Raw genomic sequence first — 22,794 nt, forward strand, 5'->3', positions numbered from 1 at the left:
ACCCTCTGATGGGATGTGCGCTGCGCCGGTCCCATGTAGCCTATTAGGAGTGCTCCGTGTCCCTCTGACCTGGAAAAGAGCCATGAAAGTGTCAGGAGCTCCCAGAATTAAGGCTGTCATTCTTGTTCCAAGAGGCTTAAAGTCTTGGTCAACTTTTTTCTCGATATGCTTTTCAAGGGATTTGTTATTACTGTTGATATACAGACCTGCCTTTACTTTGCAGAAATTTTCAAAATCCTAAGTGCATTTTTTTTACTCTTCATACAGGCACAGAGTGAGGGCAGACTACAGCCATAATCAGGGAATAGAATATTTTTTCACATTTTGTGATAGGCAGCACTGTAGTAGCTGTCATTTTAATAAATTACTGTTAACTATTTTGGAGCCAGCCTTTCAATCTGGATGTAATTTTTACTTACTGGTACTTGCTTAAACATCCAATTCTTGTGGCACATGTCTTTTCCTGCATTCTATAATGGTAGAAATTTTGTCTCCCCTTTGTCAAAGCATTGCTTGGGATGTTCTCTAATTGAGCACAGGGGATTTTCTTGCACCAGACTACAGTTCTGATGTGGGGCAGATCAGGAGCGGAAAACGAATGACAAGGATTGAACAAAGAGACTTCACAGGGCAAAGCAGGGGCACAGACAAGATCAGCCATGCTTCAAAATTATATCAGTAAAAGGAGATAAAGTGAATAAATAAAGAACTGTGTTTGAGTGGTACATCCAGAAGCAAGTCATTTTGGCTAGTGGAGAGCACAGAGGATCTTAGAGTGCTAAGAGATTTAAAAAAAAAAATACACTTGGCCAGGCTGCTGACCTGTTCCTAATGAAAGGATTAACTTCTACTGCCCCTAAAACATATTATCATGGTTTGCCCCAGACCCCATCCCAACATTAAAGGTGCTTTGGCTCTTGTCCCTTCTCCAGACAGGCCACCTAAATTTGACCTTACTCTGTGCTTTCTTTTGCTATGCAGGCTACACATAGTTTATCAAAATTTTCTCATCTCCAGTGGGATTTCTTTAGAGAACTCAGGATCGCGGTCCCAGCTGAATGCTGGAAAGCTAACTCTAGTTTTACACTTTTAGTTTGGGGTAGATCTGGACTCTTTGAACCTCACAGCTCAATGGAGGTCTTCCCAGGTAACTGCCTTTGCCCACCGAATTACAAACAGCTTTTAGATGCCCTGGTTAAGTGGCAGAGTTAAGTGGCTAAACTGACCAAACTACAGCCTATTTCTGAAGTCCTGTCCTGAGGAATACCTTCATGCTTCCCCCAGTAAAAATACTTGCAGCACACGTGGTTCTGGGAGGAAGGGTTCCTCCTGGGGCTGTCCCCTCCGAGTCCCCAGCATCCTGCAGCGACACATGAGGCTGTGGACGTGCAGCTGTGCCTGAGGTGCCATTGCCTCACACGACAGTACTGTGTCACTTTACAGCTAAAATACTGAAACTGAATTAATTAATTAATCTACCCCTTGCATTACATTTAGGATAATACTCAATTGTGTGTGTCCTCTGTGGTAAAACCCCATTCTTGTGGAGCTTCTTAGGGTATCAAGATAAGTTCACTATCTGCACCCCATGGAAAAGCACTTGCAGCCAGCTAGCTGGAAATGGCCAAAAGGAGATTTCTGGGTGAATATGTCCCAGAGCTTTATAGAGTACACTTGTCCCTGCCTCCTTCATATCTTCCTGCTGCTCTTACTTCATGTGTTTGGGATGCAGCTTCCTCTAGGAGAAGAACTTCTGATACCCTGTAAATCTCTTAACACTCTAATTTCTGTAGAAAGAAACCATGTGTTGTAAATAGATCTCGCTAACTGGCAACTCCCAGTGAAATTGGAAAATTGACAATATTTCCATGAATTATACCGTAGCAGGTAATGTCAATTAGCACAGTTATAAAGTGTAAACAAACTGAAAATACAGGCATAATCAAGAAATAATTTTTAAAAAATTAAAGGCAGACAACTGTGCATACTTGTTATGATCTCCCTCCTGTTTAGCAAAAGAGGAGTTGTAGATTTAATTTGCCCCTACACTGCATATGCCAATGACTGCTGGATTTTCAAAACATGATAAAACAAAGTCTAATGAAAGAAGTTTCTCTCATTTCTCAAAACATGCAGTCTTAACTAAAAACCGTAAATCCAAGATAAGCCTCTGCTGACTGCAGAAAACAGCGTTCTGAAATAAGTCCCATTCAGCCCCAGAGTTTCTTTGAACTCCTTGCAGTTTAGAGATAAAAAACAGCTTATTGATCTATGATAACTGTGTGCTCTGAGAGAGTTATTTGTGCTGCAATTTCACCCATGTGTCTTCCTGGTGCCTGGGGACACAATTTTCTGTGACCGATCTGCAAATTCTAAAGAAAACAGAGCTTTGGAAATTAGGATGTCTACACCACCTTGGAGATCTTTGGAACAGAGCAGTGAAAACCCACCTGCAGCATGAGTCCCCTGTGGAAGATAGCTGCGACTTGTGGGCAAAGAATCTGGTTTCTCATTTCTACTTAGCTTTGATATTCAGGTTTGAGCTGTTATTCTGCTTCTTCAGCTACAAAACACACTTTCTAAGCTTGTTTAACTGACAGTGTAATTTGGACCTTAATGAAATTGTTACATGATTCAGTTTTTCAAATCAATATATGCAATTAATAATAGTGAAATAACTTAAAGAAGTGAAAGAGATTTTTTAATATCACTGAAAACACATTACTGCAGTTTGCAGGCATTAAATACTCAAAAGGCTATTTGATATTTTTTGAAGAAAGCATGGAGGATCTTGACCACATCAGTCCCCTCTCTAGATGACTTCTGTCCTGCAGCATGTTCCCGAGTAGATCATTTGGACCTGGTGGTGCTGCTTTTGTGTTCTCAAAGGACAAACTCAGAGAGTTTTCATAGCACAAACCTGGGTAGGGAATCAAGGTTTTTCTAATGATTCTACAGGGCCCATTTTGCTTTCATGAGAAGCCTGAATTAAAGTACCTAAGTTCCATCAATTTTTTCTTAGATCTTCAGATTTCTAAGGTACGTGCACTCCTTCCCACCTAGTTTCTTATGCCTGTGCTATGCAAGTAAATAGGCTCCATATCAGCACACAATAGGATGTTTCAATTGATAGGTTCATTAACCTTATAAACAAAAGGGATTATTGTCATCTGCAACTGCAGCATGCCGCAGATTTCTATTTTCCAAAGGAGTATCTCATAAAATAGCCCATCAATTTCAGGAAAATATTTTATCTTGATTCTAATATTAGCCCTGATAGAAAGTCCACTGTACTCAAGCTTCCCAAATTTTAGATTATTCAGTAACAAAGAAATTACAGATGTTTACATTTAATATATTCTCCCAATTAAAATCTGATATGCTGGAGCCTGCAGGTTGAATGAAAAATCTTGTACCTTTTGAGAATTGAGGATACAATAAGTATTCATGTGGTCAGCTGTATAACATTGAAAAGGACAGCTGGCTCAGGAAGGTTCATTTGCTTGGTTTACTATCTCTATCCGTAACATTAGAAAAGATTGCAAGAATTTATCTGCCAGAGGGTTTAATAGATAAAGTAGAGGTTCGATTTTTTTCCCCTTGACTGATCATTTTTGACATTTAGCTTCTATACAGGGGAAAAAACAGGAAAGTTGCTTTCTACAAAAAAACAGTCCTCAACAGTTACATCTAGAAGTACTGAATAGATGTAAAAAAAAAAATCTTGATGTAAACCAGAAAAGCATTATTTGTTGGTAACATCTTCTTAGAATCAGCTATTTCTAGCACATGGGACTCCCAAGTAAGGAGAAATCATTTTTATTTCCAAAAACCAAGAGGCTGATAGATATACACAGTGTTAGAAGCAGTATCTATATTCAGCAACAGCCGTGGCTGTTGTGTACAGCTGACCCAAGCATAAGGACCCTCAGGTGTAACACCACAGAATTTACTCTTTCTTTTCTATGACATGAAGGTATGGGAAGGATGTTAATTTGGATCATGGAGAGCAAAAGTGGGTGATTTTATCAAATAAAATATTAATATAGAGAAAATTGTGAACTTGTAGTTATCAGTAAGTTTCTGAAATCAGACCTTATCCACTTTCTAAATGCAAAGATTTCTTTTACATCATGTTGTCTCTTAATTTTTTAATTTAAATTCTCTTTTGATAATGAGCTTAGAGCTGATCCTTGCACAGTTAACTCCCTTCTGGGAAAACATCAGCTGCTAAGTGCCAACACTGGGTCAGTTTCTGTTCCTGACACAAATGCTGTAAATATCTGAGGGAGCTTTAGGGGGAGAGATTGATGGCTTCAAACATCTTAGAAGCTTTGGTGCTCTCAGGATTCAAATATTCCTGAAGTCACAAATTTTTTAAAAAAACACACTGCAGAAAAGTTGGATCCCATCATAAGTTACATTGTTAGGAAATGTTTCTGTGCCATTGCTGTTCTCTGCTAGATTTTTTTTGGATCTAGGATTATGACTTCTGCCTTGGAAGGATTTATTTTTTCTTAAGGTAGATATCCATACATATATCACTCTTTGAGTATCACATTTTGGATGACTTGATATTATTAGAGAAAAAAAATCTTATATGTCTATTTTGAAGGACTGTGTGTTTTATATTTATAATATAAACTGTTTCTCACTACTTTCCCATATATTCAACAGTTTAAAAAATCTGTATAAATCCCTGCTTACCATACTATTTTTCCCTTGCAGCCTCATCCATTGTGTAGTCTGAGAGAATTAAGAAATGAATTGTCCTGCAAAGGGGCAGCTTGTTTTCTGTGCTCACTCTTAATGTGAATAGTGAGATTCTTGAAAAAAAAAGCCACAAATCCAAGTGTTTCTGTATAGCTTGCTAATATTAAATGCTGCTCAGGTAACTCAGTGTTTTGAAATAAGTGGATCAAATTCTCTGCAGAGTCTAATCCAGGCACATGCTGCCACTGTTTAAAATGTACATGTTTGGAGAACAGCTTGTGGTGAATTTTTAAAAGAGGTGTGAATAGATTAGTAAAAATTTTTAAGGGCGAGTGGAATTATTTACTACCAGTCAAGTGATCTGGGACTTCCTTTAAAAGGTTACATTAATAAATACTCTGCTTAGATAAAAATAAAGCACTGAAGATGCAATTTAAGAAAAAAGATGATGTGTTGACAAAGCCCTAATTAAATGCCAAACATGGAAAGTTTCTTCCCAAGAAGAGACCTGTGATGCTGGGAGAGACCAAAGAGCCCCGCAGCCCCGCGCTGTCCCTGGCCATGACCCGTGGCAGAGAGGACAGCACGTACAGCAGACAGGGACCTTCCCCAGGCATCTCCTCAGCTTTCACAACCAGGACTTTCCGATTTAATCAGCAGTGGCTCCACCCCTGTGAATTTGTCTAATGCCTTTTTTGAATCCTTCCATTCTTCTGGCCCTCCAGAAGGTTGCCCCACCTTCTCTTCTCCAAGCTGCCGATAGCGAGTTCATGGACTGACTGCTCCTTTGAGCAGAGGCTGTCTTCTGCTTCTCACTGCCATGTTGTCTTTGTCTGAATCTTTGCTAGTTTAGTGCTATGATTTTTGAGATGAGGGTACTGAAACTATCAGCAATATTCAGACTTTAGGTGCACAGTAGTAACTAGCAATAGTTTGTTTCATTTGCTATTCTTTTTCTAACTCTTAAAATTCTATTTACTGTTTTACTCAGTTTATGTTTTTAGAGAAGTAGGCACACTTATTTCAAGATCTCTTGAGTGGTAATAATTAATTTAGGGCTCATCTCTGCTTAAGCTCAGACAGGGTTATTTTTTTCCCATGTGCATCATCTTGCGTTTCTTTTCGTGAGATCTTGTCTGCCACTTCAGTCAACCCACTCAGTACTGACAGTTTCACAGCTCTTCCATGCCTGTTTTAGATGTGACCGTTCTGAATGATAAAAATTCTCCATTTTGGAATTTCACAGTTCATTTCTACCTTTGTTCCTTAGCTTTTACGTAATTAATCTCCTATGAGAGTAGCTCCTTCTTATCGCTTCATAGTAAGTATTTCAGACCAAAGGCTCTTAAAAGTTTTCTAACATATTCTAACATGTGCATATTTTCATGAACAACCTGCACGTCAGAGAACCTGCATCCCTTAGAAGCACCCATGCTTGTAAATAAATCCTTAAATAAATCCTTCCGTCCCAGGGCAACAGCAGGGACCATGGTGGCCAGGATATTGTGGCTTAGGAGGAGACTCAGGCATAGCTCCACTGGGAAGACCAAGCAGAGATGAGAAACACCTTGGGATATTACTGGGAGAGAAGGAGCCAGGAGACAAACTTCTCCTCATATTATCTGGAAATGCACAGAAACCAGCTTCTGCTGAATGGCTGTGAGTTCATTAGCAATTCACTCGATTTGCCCATAAAACCCTGTTATAGCATACTGGTGGTCTCCTTTGCAGAATCTGATAGAGATTCAAGTTCCTTCTGCAAAAGCTTTCTACACCCCACTCTGCAGCAGGATCATATGACAACACATTGCACCAATACAACCTCAGAAGAGGAGCATTAAATCCTCAAAAACCAAAGTGCAGTAGAAAAGGTACCCTGACAGACACAAGCTTTGTTCCGATGGTCACCCACTTTGGACCGTTTCATGGCACAGCAGCATGAAGGGAGTGCAGCGATACCAAAACATTTAGAGTAGATACCTTTATCAGGAAGGTAAATGCCATTAGGCTTAAGAGAAAGAAAAAATGAAATACAAAGTTCCTCCTCTTACTCCCTCCCTTCCCTTTTCTCAGGATCTGGAGCAGAATCAGACACCTGCTCTGTTCACTTGTCAGGTGCAAGAAATCCAACAAAAATTGTTCTGGCAAATTAATAGGATTTCCCCCCACATCCCCCCACAACCCCACACCCCCACTACTGAAATGATGTCTCAATTATTTAGACTAGCAAAAACATCTTCTTTAGGGTTAGAAATGGCAAGGATGGGAATTTTAACTATGGCATCTTGGCCATAATACTTTCCCTTCTTTCTTCCTACTAAATTTCTTGCTCTTTCATATAAGACAGTCTCATTTTCAGATATCTACTGATGTGTGGTACAGACATGGTAACTTCAGACAGATCATTTATTACGTATACCAGAGACAGGCACGTTTTAGTCTTAGCTTAAATGATTCTTGGTGACGCTTTAAGAATTGATTTGATGCAAAAGGCTTTGTGTGAATGTAAACTGTTTCAGTGTCAGGTTACTCTTTTAGTGGTTTACTTACTGATATGCATGCATGGCAGTTATACATCTGCATCAAGGACAAAATAAATGCAATTTTTGTACAAAGTGTAGCTGTTCGTATTTAGTATATAAAGGTTTAGACATTGTAACATAAATTAGGTGCTTATTTCCTAAGCAGCAAGACATTTCTGAAGTACACTAGTTGTGTCCATATTACTAAAGCCATCACTTAATTTATATTCTTGCTTGAACTGTAGTGGTGAAGAAGCATGCAGTCTGATTATGGCTTGTACTTCAAAGTACCCACTTATATTTATAGTTCTCAGAAAATTAATTTTTAACACTGTAACAACACTTGCATCCATACTAGAAACAAAAGTCACTTTGAGGTATGTGTATTGTGACTTTGCATGAAATGTGCAATCTGTGTTTGTCACCATCACCTTCAGGGAATGTTTATCAGAGGGCTGAGAAATTTGTTCTGCAGTGATGGAGTATTCTAAACACATCTCCTGTTAGAGCTTTGCTTTATATGAGCATTAATAGCCTAGATGTTTCCCCAAGAAAGTTTGATTAATCTTTTCTTTCAGCTTTTCCAAGTTCTCTTTAGATATTAGAATTTTGAGGATATAATATTTAAAAAAACAAAAACAAAAAAACCACAACTGGGTTTAAACACCAGTTGCAGGTGGATAGTGAGGGTGAGCAGCTTTGTGCTAAGTTTGCCAAGACTGAAGTGTGGGATTGGTGAGGAATACTCAGACACCATTAACATATTATTAGAATATGTAGTCAAATTTAATTGTGATGAGCGTATTTATGAGTAGTAGAGAGAAAGAAAAATAGCATGCTCTTTGGGGAACCTAGATAGAGACAAAAGAAGAGTCAGCTATAGCGTATGCATTTAGTTAAAAACCAGAGAATAGGGAAGAAACACTGGGAGGAAGATCAAGAGTAATATTTAGAAAATTCGGTGGAAAATGAGGGAAAAGACAGAACGAGAGAATGGGTGGAGTGCACAGAAAGGTGGAGAACCACAGAGAAGAGCAAAAGGAGAAGCAGAGTTGATCTGTAATGTTTTGAAAATGGGGGCGGGTGTCTATTTGATGTAGTAAATGTGTCTATACACTCATAATTAACTGTAAATTCATGCTGGCATGTATCTAATTAGAAAGCTGCACATCTCAATAAATCTTTAGTATGATTTCTATTTATCAATTAACATATTTGAATGGAGGAGGAGAACAATTTAGTGAACCCTGAGCATTTTCAGTAATAACATCTATTTGTATATAAAATAAATTGTGTTTGTAGTGCCCCTATTGCAACATACAAATAAAGAAATTCTGTAAACTAGGAGGTAGGAGGCAATTTATGACTACTACTTATTGTGCAAATTTATCCCCTTCACTGTTTTAATGCCTTATTGTTCTCTTGATCTGTTTATTACCTTGTTACGTGCCAGGTTTGCAAAACAGCTGAACTGTAAATTGATTTTGGACTTCATATGTATATGCCATGTATATGCGCACATCTGGATTCTAAATCTTTAGTGACACCTGTACTGTGTTAATGCAAATGACGTTGTATAAGAATTTATATTCTTACATGTTTGTACACAAGCTGGGTTTTAATTCATATAGAACTTTCTTCCAAATGAACTAATCTTCTTTTGCTTGTGAACATCACCACTTGTTTCAGCCTATGTTAACTGTGACTATTGTTCCTTGTCTAGCTGTACCCCATAAAATAGGGCGGATAATTGATGGAAGTCCTGCGGATCGCTGTGCAAAACTTAAAGTTGGAGACCGGATCTTAGCTGTGAATGGCCAGTCTATTATTAACATGCCTCATGCAGATATTGTGAAGCTAATTAAAGACGCAGGGCTCAGTGTAACTCTTCGCATCATTCCTCAGGAGGGTAAGTCAATGGCCCTTAAAAACAAGAAGAAAATTTTAAGTGGCCTGCAATTAGCTTGAATTATGTCACTGCTTGAAAGAACATCTTTTGTTTCGCCTTCTCAGCTATAATGTACAGCACACCAAAATTACAGCCTTAGAACCAGCTCGAATAATATCTTAATTCCTGAAGAGGTTTCTAGTTATGAAAGGGGTATTTAAAGAAAATCTGGAGAAACCTGAGAGAGAGCTGAGTACCAGAGAGTCAGTGTTAATGACGTTTGGAAGAATTTGGAAAAGCACCCTACAAGAGAGTTTTGAGTTTGTTCCCTTATATCCTGCTGTAAACCAAACCAAAGTTTGGCAAAGTGACTCACAAGACACTGCAATGGTTGTCACCAGGCATGTTCAGCCACCTCTGACAAAAAGTGACGTGTATGAAGAGCTCAGATTTGATAGTTTCCTCCACATGTATCACTATAAATGTACAAGCCAAGAAAGAACTGAACCCTAAATTGTCTCACCTGTAGGGTGAGGATAAGGGGACAGACTCATTATTCTGGTCATTACTCCACAACTAATCAGTGAAGATCTTTTTTGATGTTGGTTTCATGGGGTTTGGGGTTGATTTCAGGGCTTTTTTTAGTTTAGGCATGTGCCATACTGGTGTATGAATTGTACTGTATTAATGAGACTGTGGCTTTATATCTCAGCAACAAATACCATTAGAGCTAGGAATGTCACACAGCAAGTAACGTAATTGCTTAATTATCCATGCTCCAGTTAGATGACCTTCACCTTCTGCTGCTGCATCCAGCAATGGGACAAGGAAATGGTCTGACACTGGCCATGGACTGCAGCTGGGGGAACTTAGCTACTTTGTTAAATGAATGCAGTGAAGGAAAAACCACAGACATACACAAGTTCAGAATTCAGACCAAAGAGCTGCTGTATAATCACTGGAGGTCAGTTTTTCAAACATCTACAAACAAGTGTGATGCTGCGTGTAGTCTGTGCAGCTTATTTAGGCCTCCCTGGTAACCAGATTAATTCATATTAGCAAATGGCTAATAGTTCAGTGTTAGGGATGGATACCTTAAATTAGAAAGCAAGCAGAGGTGCATCTGAGATGCAATGCTACGAGATGTTCTCAGGTGCTAGTGGTGAGAAATGATTTGTGCCCAAGGCATGGCTTCCCTGTGTGACTGTGTGACACTGGACACTTCATTTGGCTTCTGATGAATTAGCTTCCCAGCTTACAAAATTAGGAAAAAAATCTAATACCTCTGTAATGTACTTTCAGGTGAAAAATACCATATAAATGCAAAGCAGTTTTAGAAGCAGCTTATGATTTGACTAGTTCATCCATAGTTATAAGAGTAATGTAGAAATGAGGGGCAACATTCCCAATCTTCCTGTCTGAAACTTTGCAATACAAAAGAGAGTCACAGATGCAAAATGGGTGATTAAAGCCTTAAGCACAGTAATTACACAGACAAGTATTGCTTATGCCTGCATGAGGAGTGTTTTAAGTGCAAATATACAAGCTTTTTTAACAATTAAGTCTAAATTGAAAAGATTTTTAATAAAGTAGCCAAAATTTTTAAAATAATTATGAGCATAAATTAAGTAGAGAGCCATTAGAAATGTGCAGTCATAGGGGACAAACTTAAGTGTTAAAAAAATAAAAAATAAAAATCATTCAAAATACAAACTAGATTCAAATATAAAACTAGGCAAGATCTGGATCGTGTATAGTTATTGCTGTTAGGGATGCTGAGCCATACGCATGTCCATTCTGGATACTTTGCACCATGCCACACTGGCCTCACTGATTCTGTTGCAAGCAGGAATAAAAAAAAATATAACATGTACCTTTGCTGTTGATAGTGCATGAGCAATTACTTCTGCAGTGCTCTCTCCTCTTGTGGGTGGAGTATCTCTCATTTACACTTCTTAATAGGTAAGTGATGAGCAGCATAACTGTGCCAGTGTGTCGGGAGAAATATATTCAATGTGAGCTCAGTGCCAAATGTGTCTTCCTCCAAGTGCAGTGGGAAGCCTGAAGGAGGATTGGCATCCTATATTTGTAACAAGGTCACAAGGCCAAATTTCCTACCCCAGCCTCTTTGTCTTTTTGAATTTTATGTTGTTTGGAAAGAAGGATTCTGGTTTTCTGCAGTGTTACTATGTGAAACCCTGGTCATTTGGCACAATGCAGTGAAATAAAACATGGGTTTAGCTGGTTAATCAGAATTTATTGAGATTGGGTTTACTGTGCACAGTTCCCAAAGATTTAAAAAAGATAGGAAATGCTTGTTGATCTCAAAGACAGCAGGAGCTAACACAAGCACACCAGTGCTTTAGCTTTTGTGACAACAGTCTGTCATCCCGTAACAGTGGTGAAAGCAATAAAATTGTTCATTCTCTCAAAATGAAAAGTATTTTGAATATCTAGAAGCTTTGCTAAGGCACATGGAGGAGAGGGAGGTGATTCAAGACAGCCAGCATGGCTTCACCAAGGGCAAGTCCTGCCCGACCAACCTAGTGGCCTTCTCTGATGGAGTGACTACACCAGTGGACAAGGGAAGAACTACAGATGTCATCTGTCTGGAGTTCTGTAAGGCCTTTGACAGGGTCCCCCACAACATCCTTCTCTCTAAACTGGAGAGATATGGATTTGATGGATGGACTGTTCAGTGGATGAGAAAATGGTTGGATGGTCTTATCCAAAGGGTAGTGGTCAATGGCTCAATGTCCAGATGGAGATCAGTGTCCTCAGGGGTCTGTACTGGGACCAGTACTGTTTAATATCTTCATCAATGACATAGACAGTGGGATCGAGTGCATCCACAGCAAGTTTGCCAACAACACTAAGCTGAGTAGTGTGGTTGACACACCTGAGGGATAGGATGCCATCCAGAGGGACCTGGACAAGGTCATGAAGTGGGCCCATGTGACGCTCATGAGGTTTGACAAGGCCAAGTGCAAGGTCCTGCACCTGGGTCAGAGGAACCCCGGGTATCAATACAGGCTGGGGGATGAAGAGATTGAGAGTAACCCTGCCAAGAAGGGCTTGGGGGTACTGGTGAATGAAAAGCAATGTGCACTCGCAGCCCAGAAGACCAACTATATCATGGGCTGCATTAGAAGAAGCATGGCCAGCAGGTCAAGGGAGGTGATTCTCCCCCTCTACTCCACTCTGGTGAGACCCCACCTGGAGTACTGCCTCCAGCTCTGTGGCCCCCAACACAAGAAAGACGTGGACCTGTTGGAGCAGGTCCAGAGGAGGGCCACAAAAATGATCAGAGGGCCGGAGCACCTCTCCTGTGAAGACAGGCTGAGAGAGTTGGGGTTGTTCAGCCTGGAGAAGAGAAGGCTCTGGGGAGACCTTGTTGAGGCCTTGCAGTACTTAAAGGGGGCTTACAAGAAAGATGGGGACAAATCTTTTAGCAGGGCCTATTGCAGCAGGACAAGGGGTAATGGTTTTAAACTGAAAGAGGGTACATTTAGACTAGATACAAGAGGGTAAATTTAGACTCAATACAAGGAAGAAATATGTTACAGTGAGGGTGGTGAAACACTGGAACAGGTTGCCCAGAGAGGTGGTAGATGCCCCATCCCTGGAAACATTCACAGTCTGGCTGGACAGGGCTCTGAGCAACCTGATCTAGTTGAAGATGTCCCTGTTCATTGCAGGGCAGTTGGACTAGATGACCTTTAAAGGTCCTTTCCAACCCAAACTATTCTACGATTCTGTGATTTCATGATCAGTATTTCTAGGCTTTAAAAGAAAACATGAAACACGGAAGCAATTCGCCTTATTCAGTTGGGTTTTAAGTAATGGAGGTGCCAACTGGAGTTATAGAAGTGACTAAGATCTCAGATTCCCACGGACTATCAAAAGGATACCATTAGGTTCAGATGTCTTAAAATCTAATTATAACACCAGAGAGTAAAAATGACAAAGCATAAATTTTCGGAGGTAGTGTGTGACCAAAAATTATTATTGTCTACCTTTGCCCTTTATTAAATGCCGCACTGCGACAGGCCTTTAATCTCCAGCTTCCCATTACGCAGAGCTGAACAGCCCAGCCTCGGCCCCCAGCTCAGAGAAGCAGAGCCCCATGGCCCAGCAGCACAGCCCCATGGCCCAGCAGAGTCCCCTGGCGCAGCAGAGCCCCGTCGCCCAGCACAGCCCCGTTGCCCAGCCACCGCCTCCCCAGCCCCTCCAGCTGCAGGGGCACGAAAACAGGTAAGAGCGGTTCTTCCAGCCTCTGCCTCCTGTGAGGACCACGGGACACCCTTGTGCTGGGTCTTCATGCTGTTTCTAAGTGGCTGTGAGCCATCGCTCGGGGTCCTCTGACAAGCCACGGTCCCGTGACTGCATTCGCAGAGCATGAGTTGTGCATGCCAGAATGGTCTGTAAGTCTTGTTCAGGTATGAAACATGTTATTACGAACAAAGGTCTAGCCAACCTTCCTCAAACGTCCATCAGGATCGTATGCTTGCCAAGGAACTAATCACTGCAGTATTCCTTGCTAATGATTTCATTGCTAAGATACTATCTGATATCACTACAACTTACAAAATACGGGTATATCAGTATCTGATCATGAGGTGGCCTTTTTGTTTTCATTATCTGACATGTGGTTTGTGTGGGGTTTTTGTCCATTAGACTTCTGCAGTCAGGGATATATTTTTATAACAGGTTTTATCTATAGGGTGTCGTTTTCCAGCGATTTCTCATGTGTAATTTATGCATATGCATTGACAAATTTATCTGTGATGGAAATTAAATGATAGGGGGATAGAAATTTTGTGACCAGCTGTATTAAAAGCTGTATATAAAAAAAGCACACTCAGGCTGTGGGATGATACAACTTTCTGTGATCTCCAATCAACACTATTTAGTCTTTGGATTAATTTTTGGCATGTTAAATGAGGCTGATTACACTGACTGTCTTTATGCTAATCTTCAGTAACCAACATACCTCATCAAGACCCTCTTCCCCAAACAGTAGATGCTGGTTACAGGATTGTAACTTCTTGCTTCTGGAGATACTTGAGTTCAGTTGTGATTTAGACACTATGCCCTCTAAATCTCCTTCCTTAACAGATGTAGCACTTTCATTTGCCCAAAATTATTTTCTCTCAATTAGTCACACTTGGTAAATTTCTTTGTCTTATATTTCATTCAGTACTTTTTCCAAAAGTGATCACCTCCTAGAAGACATATGTTTCTGACAAAATCCAATGCAAAGTTCTCACAAAAGTCTCTCTGTGCAGTTATAAGTCAGTATTAAATGTCTGCTGAATTCAGAATTTTCAAAGGGGATCACTAAACTATATTAATTAAAGTTCCAAAAAGAAATTCTGTAATAGTTTTACTGAAAAGCGTAAGCTATAATTGTTCATGTCACCATTTACATATTTAGCAAAAATTACAGTGCCTCCAGCTGTAAATAAAAGCATCATCTTCTGGGATACAACTGTGGTCATATGTTGGGAACCTGCCTAAGGATTCTTATTCCAGAAAAAGGTCCATTATTTCTAGTTCATACAGTATCATTTTTCACTAGATTTTATAAGTCAGATTGCAGCTTGTTTATATAGCCATGGTCATTGTTTCTGTATCAAAATCAAAATACTGTAAGATATTTAAAACTCTTAGGAATACTAACTACTATTTTTATTTTCAGTATTAATAAGGCTCAGTATCACAGTAAGCGTGTTTGTTGTCTGTCTTCTTTTTACAGGATCGTGATACTGAGTAAAGAAAGTAACAGGATTGCATGTATATATGCAGGTCTTGCTACAGATGCCACGTACAGGTTTTAAAAGAACATGTGGCAGCAGGCTATTTTCATCTTCTCGTAAAAGTCAAAGGGAAATAGTTCTGATATTTTTGTGTCTGGCTAGACATTCAGCTGATTAAAGCTAGTGTGTAGGAAGATTTGCCATAATGATACTATAGCTGTGCTAATAAAGTAATGAAGTTTTGAAACATATCTGAAACATTTTAAAATGTTTAGATTTTTTGCATTATCTTTTCATACGTAAATTAACATGATCAAAAACAATGCTCTCATTTTTTCAGAATGTAACTTTTTTAAATCAGTAAGTCCATTTCAAAATCCCTTTCACAGTCTATGTGTGTCCATGTATCTGCATGTGTACATACATGGCCGCTTGGTCAACTGAAAACTTCCAGACCATTACTAAAGCAGAGTCTGAAATGTGTATTTCCTGTATAGGAAAAAAAATAAAGTATGAAATGCCATTATGCACTGATTTCCACGTGGTAAGGGAGCCACTCTTTCCCATTTGAGTAAATTAATTAACTAGTTGAATACTACAGAAAGTCACATTTTCTTTGAAATGTTAGGACTCGTCTTCCTGTAACCAGTTACCAATTAAAGCGATATTTTACTTATTATTACTTCCTCATTAACCAAATTTGTTTTCCTTTCACCCTGTGTTATTTCTGTGCATAACTACTGATTTGACCTGCTACGGGCTTGTAGCCTGATAGTATTACAGGGAGTGTGTAATAATAAAAAACCACACTATATTAACAGATGTTATATAAAGAATACCTTTCATTAAAAAGATAACAGCTAATACAAAGACTGTATCCTTTTTTAACCTTAAGAAGCTCACAATAATCATAGTTTATGTCAATGAAACAGAGGGGTTATAAATGTCTGCACTGATGTTTCATTTACTCTATAGAAATCTTAATTCTGGAAAAAAGCACTTTTTTTCTGCATTATTTTGTAGTGAGTATTGTGGGTGTTTTCACATGCAGTTTCGTCTTCCAAGTAGGCAAGATAAGTGGGAATCGAGATGCTTTTCCTGTTCCTGTCCCTTTGAGCCTAATCCTGATCTCAGTGATACGAGCTGGAAAATTGCACAGTATGACCTGAGGGAAAATTGCTTATGTCCATGTTTCAAAAGCGCTCACTGTTTTTGGATGCCTCGACTATTTACACTTGAAAGTTTTGCTTCTCTGTGAAAATTTGTTTTATGCGATTTTGCAGTCAGGCAATTTGCTTTCGCTCCTCAATATTGCATGTAATGCATATTCTTAATGTGTTGCCGCTTTCTGAAACTAAGTCATTTTGTCTTTTTCAGTTATAGGTCAGAAGTAAAAGCCAGACAGGATGTGAAACCTGATATCCGGCAGCCTCCATTTACAGACTACAGGCAGTCCTCAACGGACTACCGACAGCCTCCACTGGACTACAGGCACCCTCCGGTGATGGATTACCAGCAGCCACCACCTCTGGACTACAGGCAGCCGCCATTGATAGATTACAGGCAGCACTCGCCTGACACCAGGCAGTACCCTCTGTCAGAGTACAGGCAGCCCCAGGTACAAAGGGAAATACTTAGAGCACTCCTAACCAGAAAGCGTTAGGGTCTGTAGGGAGAGACCATGTAAATTGGTAAAAAAGATGACATTATAGAAGAAAAAGGCACCTGTATTGGTTTTACTCTAAGTTACTATTTCTCTGTAGAGCTAATTACTTCAAGACCATTAATATTAATGAACTATGTGATCTGTCAAATAACACTACATTTATAATTATGTGACTATAATGTTAAATAGATGCTATTTTTAAGGTACTGGAGAGTTAAAATAAAAGTTCTAAAATAAGCTGCCTTTGCATCAGCAGAGGAATTTTTTTATTCCTAGGAGCATAACACAGTCATTGAACAGTGGATGTACTTAGGTCAGACTGCATTTCTACAGCATTGTTGAAAATGAAGATTTTTATCTAATCTGAATAAATAAAATAAATTCATAAATAAATGTGAATGCTGACTGATAAAATTACATTTCTGTTGGTAATAGTCTCGATGAGGAGAAACTAGCTTGTGCAACTAGTCTCTTTGACATCAGGCATGATCTTACAAAGTCAAAGAAATAAACCTTAGATGAAGAGTTATGTTACCTTGGACAAGACTCTGCTGATGACAAATATTTACTGATAGCTATGAAGGTTTGAGGATTTAGCCCAAAGTTCAGACTTGCAAAAAAATCCTCCATTCTCCTTACATAAAGGCATAAAAAAACAGAGGTCTGAAAAATATTTAATAAGAGAATGTAAACTTCTGAACACTATCTGCTGGAACCATATATAGATGGTTTCTATGTCCGTATTTTCAAAACCAGACACATAGTATCAATGAAAATATCCAAATTCTTAAATGGGATCCAGAGAACCCTCTGAAAATTTTACACATTTCAGTATCTAAATTCTGAATCCCTATCCTCATGCGGATACCCTATAAGATGCTTCTTAGCCTCTGGAGAGATGCTTAGACTACCTTTCTCACCATCTCCTGTTTAATTCTCTAACCACTGGTCTACACAACCCAGCCTTGCTCTTGTTTTTCTCCTGCTCCCATGGTGCTTGCACTCTTGGCTGCCAATGGATCAGAAGCAACAGAGCAAGTTCTCACCCAGACCCCTCTATGGGGCTGGTAGTTAGGGTCCACCAAGGAAAAACTGGAAAGATGAATCTCAGTCTCTGCAGGACACAGAAAGGGTGAAACTCAAATCTACTTTGCACCTCCTCCTCAAGGCACATGTTTTAACAGAAGAGATGAGAGTTGCTGTACTTTGTGACTCCATGCAGTCCAGCCTGCTGATCATGTTAAGTTCTGATGGGAATTTAGGAGGCATCTCTTCTACTAATTTTTAGTTATGATGATGCTTATACAGGAACTGCCTGCTACCTCACTTGCCAAATCAGCACTTCTGCAGAGACATAAACACTTACACTCAGGTGCCGTGAAAGTATTGAGGGACAACATGGAAACCATCTAGAGAGCTTTTGGCACCAGGCAACTGCTGGAAGATACCCTTTCAGGGGGGTTTAAACTGAGGCATTTACATTTTGCTAAAGTCTTTTCTCAGAAATGGCCTAAGTCTGTCAGTGCGGAAGCATACTTTGAAGGTCCCTTTGCTCGTATCAATTGCATAGATGCACTTTTGAAGAGATGTTTTTTAACGTTTTCTTGAATGTATACCCTGACATTCATATGGTTAATTGTCTTTCATTTTGTATTTGTCTATACAGGACTTTGATTATTTCACTGTTGATTTGGAGAAAGGAGCCAAAGGTTTTGGGTTTAGTATTCGAGGAGGAAGGGAGTACAAAATGGATTTGTATGTGTTGAGGTTAGCAGAAGATGGACCAGCAATAAGAAATGGAAGGATGAGGGTAAGTGAAATGCATTGTAACAATTCTTTTCAACATTTACAGATATTTTTGCTGATGGGGTCAAAGAGAAAGCATTTCTTCCATCTCTGATCAGGTTTTGAAGAACCAATGCCATATACCTCTTATAATACAAACTTGTTCTGTAGGAGTTCAAGAAATTAGTTGAAACATATAGTAAGTCTGTGTAGTTTCTTTGCAGAATAAATGTATTACTTCTTGTTGATGATAGCTTTTACTGTGTTGTACGTTTTTCTCCTTATGCTTTCACTCATGTCTAAGCAACTTAAAAATCTCTGACAAAAAGTTTCATGTTTCTTTGACAATAATATCAGCATAATTAACAGTTATGTCTCTAATCACAGGATCAAAGTGATAGCTATGTGACACTTATTGGATAACTATGAAACCTAAGACCTGGTCTGTGTTATTTTACTAATTTAATAAGTTGCCTTCATAGTGTTTGTTAAGTTTGTTTATTGATATTATTCAATCTTGTTTGCAGGGATCAGTTTTCACTGTTTGTCTGCATAGGTCTTAGTGCATTTGAGTCCTGTACTAGTAGAAATCATAATAACACTGCATCCAGATACTAAATCTAAAAGCATTCACTTAATAAATTCCATGATAAAAAAAAACATGTTCTGTGTAGGAAAAACAACCTAATCAAAAAGAGATGGTTTTAACCTGTCCAGTTGTGCTACAGAGGAGGTATAAACTCATCAAAGGTTGCTGATACCTTGCAGAATAGTGAGTACACAAAAAGGAGAAGGAGAAAACATAGATGAAAGAGACTACCAAGATTCAACATTTAAAAAATTGTTTATGTATCTAATTAGTGCAGCCTTGTTGAGCCAATATTTAACTACAAAGATGGGCAATGGAAATTGTGTTCTGTAGAGTAGTAATAGCAGATTTTTCAAATGTCATGGTTGTTACACAGATTCTATTTCACGATCCTAACAATCTCATCAAGTTTGACTTCATACTGAAAGAGCGTTGTCATTGGTCTAAATATAGAATCAGAGACTTTCAGTATATAACTCAGGAGTTTTAGTATGCTTCAAATCACTCTTAACTTGCCCATTTTGTAGAATTATAGAATTCAGTTAGACACCAGCCATACCGTGGCACTGGGAGCTTGCATAAGGGAGCAATGGCATAAGCAATCCCTGTGACAAGGAAGCTGGGGGGCAAGCAGGCAGGCAACTGGTGACTGAGAAATACTGCCACAATATTTTTTGTGTGAAATAAGGGTGAATTCATGCTGCAGCTAGAACTTTAACTTAAGAATATCTTCTCTGGCGAGTGTTTTCATTCTTTCCTTTACTGTAGCACTATCATAGTCAGTTGCCTTTAATGAAAAGTCGTAAGGAAGGTATACATTAGCAGCCATGTGATTAAAGATGGGGGAAAAGCTGTGCTTTTGATAAGCTCTGGAATCACATATTTGGAAACATATGACTAAGACTACAGAACAAGAGAAGAACAATGCCTTTGGAGAGGGTTCATTTCAAGTAATAACCTGTATTAGGCAGAAAACTAACCTATTAAATTCGGTGCATCATTTGAACAAACTAGTACCACAGAATAAAGTTAGACTAACCACTCTGTGAATAGCGTAAATATAAAAAGCATGTAACACAAATACACAGCTTTTTTTCAGTTTCGTTAGGAAAAGTCCTGTATCTTATAATGAAAAATGTTAATATATTTTCTAAAATAACTTATTTTAGAGCTTTTTTGTTGATGTGGCCACAACACACAGCCAAGTGTTATTCTGGCCAGATAGTTGTAACTGGGTTTTTTTCTCCCTTTTAAAGGTGTCGCTCTTTAGAATCAGTATTACACTCCAGCCTTGTCGCCAAGTCTTGTGTTGTATTCTCCTGTTTAACAGCCATTTTAACCTGACAATCACAAATGGGTTAGGAACTTGCAAGACTTTTATCTCCAGTGACCTGTAACTGATGGACACCAGAAGCTCAAGAAACAGCTTCTTCAAAACAAAAATAGAAAAACAAAACAAAAAACAGTAATTGCTGAAAGGAATAGAGTATATAGGAAGATGAGCAAAGGAAGCAGAGTTCTTTCCCAATATCTCCTTTCCTAAGTTTAGATCGGCTGTTAATAATGCAGGTTCATTCCCATTTCTTGGGTGGGACCACCAGCCTGCTTGCTGCAGTTCTGTATCTCTCTGTTTCACAGATGCATCTCTATAGCAAAATATGCAAAAATCTGTTCAGTGCTTCTTGCTTCACATACCATCATCTTTAAAGATCAGATTCTCTGATCCTAGGCTTTCAGCACTGGGGGTAGTAAACCATGCTCATGTGGTAGGATCTTATCAGGAGCATTTTTCCAGCTAATAGTTCTTCTCGTGATCTACTTATCTCCATTATTGTTTTGCTTCCTGTTTCCTCCACCTTTCGAACAGCCTTCTTTGATTTAACTGAAGCCTTACAGAAAAACATGAAGTAGATAACACAAGGTGCAGGTCATGCTTATAGAAAGAAAAAATGCATATAACTCCACCATTATTCCCATTCACCAAGCCAAGAAAAGAAAAATTAAACCAGAAAGCCGTTGAAAAAAGTAGATCATACAATGAAACGTTACCTGTAAAGCATTTAGATATAATAAGTAAATGTATTCCACAAATAACATTTTGTTGTCAGTTTAGTTATAGCCAGCAAAAGCCCCGATAAAGGCACATTCATATTGATACAAATCTCCCTACTTTACAGAAATAAATAGAAGAATACAAAGTACTTTAAAGGAATAGAGCTACATCTATACTAATGGGTTTACAAATTTGTATAATTGAAGTAATGCAATCTCTAACTGAAGACAGCTCTAGATAGGCAAGTCAAAGTCTGCATGTTGTACTCTCTTAGTGGGCACTGCAAAACCATAGTGATGGGATGAGCCCAACAGCTATATTCCACTTGGACACATGTTAAAAAATCTGAAAGTCTATCAGCACACATTCAAAAGATTCTGAGGTCTAAATACATGTAAAATGTTATGCATTACAGATGCAGAGTATAAATTTAAAGAAGAAAAGCTAAGATTACAGGAAATCATATGTAAATAAAGAAATTGTATGGAACTGTCTCTTGTAAAAGAAAATAGAGTAGACCCATTACTGAGGAAGGTAAGTATGAAAGGAATAAAATATACCAATAATAGGAGCAAAGAGAAATTGAACAAAAAGGCAATGATGAAACAACATGAAGAAAGTGACACCAAGATTGGGTCATCCTTATGACACTTTCAGTTTGATCATCAGGCTTTTATGAACTCCGGTGAAGCTTGGGAGCAGATGAGAGAACAGACTCATAGAGTAAGCACTAGAAATTACAGTCTTCCACTGGCCCTGCCAGAACTGTCTGGATATGAAAAGACTGATGGAAAGAGGAAAAAGGTTTGATGACATTTGTTATCACATCACCATTTCCAATCAGAAATCCTGGTCTTCCTTCCCACTGGGAATGGCATACTAGGCACTTACTTTGTGTTTTTATTCAAAACAAATCCACTGAGCAACACTCCATTTTAGGATTAAGAGATCTAAAATAGTCTTTAATTGCCCTTCATGACTGATGGAGCTTTCTACTTTGATTTTCTGTGGAATTGTTCTGGGAACCAGAAAGGTTGAAGACTGTTGAGTTGATGTGGTACAGAGTTCATCAGTCTCACCAGCATACTGCTCTTCTCCTCAAGGATCCCTTTCTGCCAGCCTATATAGACACTGTGTCATGTCTTAAGGTTTGACAAATTATTCCCTTAAAAACAGTTTTAAAACTTTCACAGGCTTATTACACCGTTCTTAGTTGTAGCACTTTTACATGCACTGAGACTTTTATTTGGGCTCATAGACTTTGCTTCTGCAGAAAGCCCAAGCATACATCCTAGTTTAACTTGGATTTATCTGTCACTAGACATGGGAAGGAAATGTCCATCAAAGGACCCAGAAGTCTGCAGGAAGAAGTGTTTCTTCATATGCATCCTCTGCCTGCATAGTTGGTAAACTATTCTCAGCCAGTGTTGGAGACCCACAGCCATAATTGTGTAACTTCATATAAAACCATATGTCAGGTAATATACCACAATTAACTTTGGCAGGATTTCACTGCAATTCATAGATAAGTTATACAGAGATTCCTTGCAGAAGACCTCTGTAGGGAGGAACCTCATCACTACACTGGAAGTAAATACAGATCCCTCTTAATTCTGACAGCTGAGCAGAGAGCAAGCTACAATGGTGAATTCTGAAAAGCCTACCACAACAAAGGTTTACAGAACTTGAAACATGTGACTCAAAATACTTCCAATAAACTACGTGAATTTTCACAAAGAGCAAGGTATCTTACAAATTAGGAGTAATGAAGAAAAGTTTCATTGGATCTAAGGAGAAGATTACAAAAGAAAATATGACT

At 38.8% G+C, this 22,794-nt stretch overlaps 1 protein-coding gene across 6 annotated transcripts in view; it reads left to right on the top strand.

Annotated features, from left to right (window-relative positions):
• Positions 1-22,794, top strand: part of MAGI2 (membrane associated guanylate kinase, WW and PDZ domain containing 2) — a 760,905-nt gene that overhangs the window by 699,652 nt on the left and 38,459 nt on the right. For all 6 annotated transcript variants that reach the window (XM_069801726.1, XM_069801727.1, XM_069801731.1 and 3 more), the window contains 4 exons: positions 8,959-9,144; positions 13,203-13,377; positions 16,260-16,500; positions 18,215-18,358. In XM_069801726.1, coding sequence (XP_069657827.1) covers positions 8,959-9,144; positions 13,203-13,377; positions 16,260-16,500; positions 18,215-18,358 — 746 coding nt within the window. The remainder of the gene's footprint in view (positions 1-8,958; positions 9,145-13,202; positions 13,378-16,259; positions 16,501-18,214; positions 18,359-22,794) is intronic.

This window comes from Haliaeetus albicilla, chromosome 14, assembly GCF_947461875.1.
Source record: "Haliaeetus albicilla chromosome 14, bHalAlb1.1, whole genome shotgun sequence".
Lineage (NCBI taxonomy): Eukaryota > Metazoa > Chordata > Aves > Accipitriformes > Accipitridae > Haliaeetus > Haliaeetus albicilla.